At 28.3% G+C, this 6,000-nt stretch overlaps 1 protein-coding gene across 2 annotated transcripts in view; it reads right to left on the reverse strand.

Annotated features, from left to right (window-relative positions):
- Positions 1–4,965, reverse strand: part of CkIalpha (Casein kinase Ialpha) — an 81,943-nt gene extending 76,978 nt beyond the window's left edge. The window contains exon 1 of one of the 2 annotated variants that reach the window (XM_016055115.4): positions 4,529–4,965. In XM_016055115.4, the coding sequence (XP_015910601.1) occupies positions 4,529–4,654 (126 nt within the window). In that variant the 5' untranslated portion in view covers positions 4,655–4,965. The remainder of the gene's footprint in view (positions 1–4,528) is intronic. The other variant, XM_016055114.4, reaches the window with a different exon arrangement.
- Between the last annotated feature and the right edge of the window lie 1,035 nt (positions 4,966–6,000).

Here is a 6,000-nt window from a genome sequence, read left to right on the forward strand (position 1 = left end):
CACTAAAAATATAATAAAAGTTTTACAACTTTTAAATACAATAAAAAGAAATCTATTGAAAAATATGTTGTACATGAAAAAAAAAAAACTGTATTATTACGCGATAAAAAAATTTTCTCCCAAAAAAAAAAGATCTTTCAAAGTAGATAAAATGATAATTGAAGTACCTTTTATTGCCCGAATAAAATTAAATAAACAATTTGTACAATATTTGCAATATATTGTATTTGATGTATTAAAGCAGACTATTTTTATTGATATACATTTTACTTGTATATATATGGGTGGAGCTAGGGAGACTAGAAAGACCACAGGTCTTTGGATGCAACATTAGTGCACCAAATTTGTGAAAAATAGTTAAAAATCAATTCTAGAATAATTTTTACCTCTTTTTACCCAGTTTTATTTGCCAATTTCGGGCCCAATAACTACTTCAAATTTATATCCCATATAACTAAAAATTGAATGTGTATTATTATTGTGGTTTGCTTAGCGCATAGGTTTATTATTCTTCTATTTATTTTTTGAAAATTGGCATGATAATAAGAAACAACAAACACTTATCCTTCAATCAAAAACAATAAACATCTAAATGCAATAGAAACTACATATTGTAGGGCTTTGAGGAGAATTCCTCGACTGAAAGTCTGTGGCTGTCTGCTGCTATGGTAACAAGCGAGAACACATTTCTAATGGGGGTGTAATGGAGAAATGAAGGTGTAGATTGATTTACTCACACAGACCTATGCCAAGATCAAGACAAAACTATTCACCCCACACCCCTATTCAAAGTGACTTTTGCTCGTAACCATGGTACCCGCCATAACACGAGACTGGTGTCTGGAGTTCTCCTGAAAGCTGCACTATACATTAATAAAGTATACTGCTTTCAAATTACTCCGAGATAATTTTAAACCAAATTGAATGGAAGTTTTTACGTTGCCTAGTAACATTTGATTTAAGTTTGAGAAATCTTAATAAATGTAAAGTTTAAGTTATGAAATAGTTTAACAGAATAGGTTAACTTAGATCCAAAAAGTCCCCTTAAGCCTGACATTAAATCATCAATGTGTATATAATATTTACGTAACGACGGGTGCAAAAACTAAGTTTCTTCCCAATGTTTTAAGTCCTAACTACACTTTTAATTGTATTAGCAAAATTTGGAACTTTAGATCTGAATGCATATTGAATTCACGAGGATTTTGCAATACTACTCGACAATAGTTCACAAGGACTATTTGGAACTTTAGATCTGTGCTTAGCTTACCTAAGTATTTGCTTAAACTCAAGAACAGTTTCCAAACACGAACCAGAGTTGCTTTTTTCAGAAAAATAATTAATTAAGTAGCTAAAAAAAAAAAAAAAAAACAGAATATTCTGAAAGGAGTTTTGTTTAAAATCTATACACTTTTCAAGCTCAGCAAAACAATTGATTTAAAATGTTCAAATGAAAGTTAAGTTGTTCCTCAAAAAACTAAAAACCAAGCTTACCTCAAAAAATAAATAAATAATTAAAATACAAAACATATAAAAAAATTTCACTGATCAATTTTACGATCTAATATAAATATATAAATAACTTAAAGTCGAGCATAGTTAAGCAGATTTTATTAGGTAACGTATGTAAAATACATTATTCTAAATTAGCATAAAAGAAAACTGGTTTCTATTCACAGTTCACTTCATTTTATAAAGAAAAGTGAAATAAGAGATGGAAATAGATGAAAACAAATGTAATGGAAAAAAGAAGAAAAAAACAGCATCAGAATAGTTAGGTAATATAGACAATCGCGTTGATAGTTTTTTTTTTAATATTTATTGCAATATTAAAAAAAAGTGACCGTGCACAAAAAAGAAAGTTAAAAAAAATAATCAGCCTGAAAACAACATAGTCGTAACTTATGCACGGTAGAAGAAAGTTGTTTAAAACTGCTACTAGCAGCATGCATACGACTCTCTCCGTACATATTCACACTCCGTTTATGTTTGCTTTGCAGCACAAATAAACAATTACAGAAACAGAAGGAAATCTTTTAATGTAATTTCTTTAGTTGATAAAAATGAAATATAGTTGCCGAAGTTAAGTTAAATAAGGATCTCACATTGAAGAATTACGGAAACAAAATTATTATTACTTAATTCTCAATGAAGATAATAATTACTTAATATAATTGCAGTTCTTTATTTCATTTTTTTAATTATAACTATTTATATTGATAGATCTCCTCTAATTTCTTAATGTTAACGTGCATGTTTTTTTTTTGTTCGGAATAAATAAATATGTTAAATAGTTAAATAATTTTTGTCATTTTTGAAAAATAATAAAATCATTCTGTAGTAAATAAAATATTATGAGCTTTTAGATTATGTGCGCTGATACTTTCATTTTTTATTATTTTTTTTACTATAGGTGTTGGCCCAGAAGCAGAATATTTTCAAATGTTCTGCAACAGGACTTATTAATTTAAACAAATGTTCTGCAAGCATTTCACAGTGAAAAAAAGTCAACTTTACGTTAAAATACTATACTTTCATTTATTAAATTATAGGATCATACACAGATGCACTACATTATTTTTTAAACCAAGGCAAACATTCTTGATTTGCTACTTTTTCAATCACTTTTGAAGTAAAAAATTTTGTTAATGAATTATTATTAATAAAATGATGAATTATTAATAAAATGCCTATGATATGAAGGTCCAAACATTAAAATAAGGGCTGCTTTAAAAAGTTTTCGAAGTGACAAGTGCCCAGATAGTGCACCATTTGCAAACGCAAACACTCGTTGGTCTGTTGTTCCAACAACTTCCTCTCCATCGAAAGCATTTGGTCTTTTAGAAACAATTCTGTCAATCGTGGATCCCACGATGCACAAATTGCTTTTGAAATGGTAATAGAAAATACAAAAAGTCATGAACTTTATAAAATTTGAAATCTCTGAATTTAATTCTTTTGCTTGCTTTAGAAGCTCTCTTGATAAAAATGGTTACAGAAGTATTCAAGATACAAATTGTTCTGCAGGACTTTGTTTGTTCTGCGACATATGTCACAGTTTTAGGCACTTTCTGCTTCTGGGGGTGTTGGATGTAATAAAAGTTATTAATTTATAATAAAAATACATTTATTATTTTCAAAATCAAAATAGATTATACAAATCAGACTTAAAATTTTGCATTAAACAGGAAAAATAATATTGTTATGTTAAATCTTAGTGGCATAGCATAATTATGTATTTTGGTGTCAGTCATAAAATTCATTTAATAACCTATAGCTTATTCAAAGCTGATATTAATAAGTTTAAGTACGTAAATTAAGTTTATAACTTAAGTAATTTGGTTGCCTTATATTCAGAATACTAAAAAAAAATACAGCACACTGAAAATAAGCTTCAGTTGAAACAAAATATTTTCAAATGACAGAGAAGAACATTTTTCCAAATAAAACAGATGAATATAGAATTTTTAAGCAAAACAGCAAACAAGAACTGCTCATAAAATGAGAAAATTCAATAAACAGAGTGAGTAAACATAATAAAATTAGAACCAACTTCATTATCTTTTGTGCTATTTCAAATCAGTAATTTATAATCATCACTAACAGACTTAAAAACACAAAAACTACATAAACTTTTAATAATATAACAGTAGGATAGAGAAACAAAAAATTTGAACCATAAATAAATATTAGAAATTCACAAAAATTTTTGTAGTAGCAGCTACAAAATTGTAAGACTTGCTATTGAAAGATTAGCTTCATATTATTATGAAATCTAGCAAATACCAGCAATTCATACTTTATTAATAGATTTCCATATTTTTGAGAGTAAAAATATATTTAAAATATTTAGCATAATTAATTAATATAATTAAGAGCTTATGTAAGAAGGCTTACATCAAACACTATTTTACCTTTTATTAAAGATCAGAAGATATAACCAAAAATGTAGAAATTGTCGTTAGTTTCAAATAAGTAATTTGTGTTTAAATAATCGCTGCCAGATTTAAAACAAAACTAACAAGATTTTAATTATTATCGCCATTGTGATGTATAATAACAGTAGGATGTGTTCAAACTGTTCGAACATTGCTTTAAACTTTGAAATTCCCACATAACTTTGAAGTAACAGGGGTAAAATATTGCAATTCAAAGGGGCAAAACACTTAAAATAAGGCATAACAAATCAAAATGCTTTAAGGCAGCATTATGCTTAAGTTGGCTCGTGAATTCAAATGTTAACAATACAAGAACGATCAGTTTGTAAATAAAATGCGAAATTATTAAAATGAAATAATTGATTAATAATTGACAATCTCATTGATAATAAATGACTGAAACCATGATTTCAATCTAAACATATAGGTATGAGACACTTCGCCAAAACAAAGACATAAAGGCCTGATTTGTTTGTTTACAAGAGATACAAAGGAAATAGGTAAATGTTTTATTGCTCGCTGTTTTTTCAAACATGATAATAACGTTAAAATACACTCAACATAGAATTCCAATACATTCTAAACATTACCTCGCCATTTGTGGTGTTGATTCCCAAATATATATCACCAAAAGAACCACTTCCTATTTTCCGCACTAATCGATATTTAACACCAACAATAAACTCTGATCTTGAAGAACCACTTGCACTAGCCATGATGAACTGATTAGAATTTAATGCAGTGCAAAAAATACAGTTTTTTCAAAAATACTACAACAATTTAAATTAAAATTCGTAGGCTAACAACCTACGCATTGTTCTGCAACATTTTGCAAAGTGAGAAAGTGACGTCAAGGAAATTTTGGGCAAGCTGCAGAATGAAGGTTCATGGGAGAACATGACAGACGTTGCCAAATATTTTTAATAAACTCGGTGGAAAGTTTTTTTTTTTTTATAGAAGATAGGCATAGTAAATAAATGGAGAAGGATAATCTGACGTCACTTTAAGTCACATGGTCATTAGCAATAGAGGTCGTTCTGAATTCACATGAAAAAGTTTTAAAACTATTTTGCCATTTATTTTTCCTCACAAGAAAGCATTCCTCACGAAAACAAGTATTTAAAATTCATCACTGTTCCAGGTAGGAAATAATATGCTGAATGAAATAGTGTCACTTTCATTTAAAATAGTCCAGATAAATTGATAAATTGACGAAAAAATATAAAAATTGTGTGAAGATCGCTAGTTGTCAAATGTTATTATTATCGTTTTCTCATACAAATTTAATAATTTTGGATAAAGTATTAAACTAGTTAACATATGAGATTACAAATATTGATTATTCCTCTTTGATTAAAAGAAACTTTAGGAATTTTCTCATTTTTTGCGAGAATTAAAGAAGAATTTTTGCACTGTGGTCGGTGCAAGCCGAAAGCGGAATTCGTATCGACCTGCCATCGCTGGGATTGAACCCTGATTCCCCTCATTGAAAGGCAGGCGAACGCTCTATCCCCTGAGCCATTGCAGCTCTTAGTATGGTTTTATAAGAAATTTATTATTTAAGTTTGACTTTCATAAATTCGTTTCTTCTAATAACAAACTCGAAGAGGGATAATGATCGACGCCCATATGATCGCATATTATTTCTGTTTTAAAACATTCATAATTTGTCGAAAAGATTCTATTATCTCTAATAAAATTATTATTCATTAAAAAAAATTACATGGGCACACTCAATCTTAAATTAGACGTATTTCATGTTATATTTTTATTTTATCTCTAAAAAAACTTACTTTATTATTTGAAGAGCTTATTCGAAAGACAGGTAAATAACGTATTTTAAGAAAATTAGTTTTTCTTGGTAAAAGATCTTATTTTAGTCTTATTTAAATAGATCACAGTCAATTATGGTGCTAAATTTATTAATTCCGAAGATACTCAGTAGAAGAACCAGGTAAGTGACATTATTTGAGTATTCTTCAGGTGAAAGAACCAGATAAATGACATGGTGACAAATAATCAACAAAAAACTATTGAAATCATTCGTTTTGCATCTATTGCT

This window comes from Parasteatoda tepidariorum, chromosome 9 (assembly GCF_982258835.1).
Source record: "Parasteatoda tepidariorum strain Cologne lab strain chromosome 9, Ptep-v5.0, whole genome shotgun sequence".
Taxonomy (NCBI): Eukaryota; Metazoa; Arthropoda; class Arachnida; order Araneae; family Theridiidae; genus Parasteatoda; species Parasteatoda tepidariorum.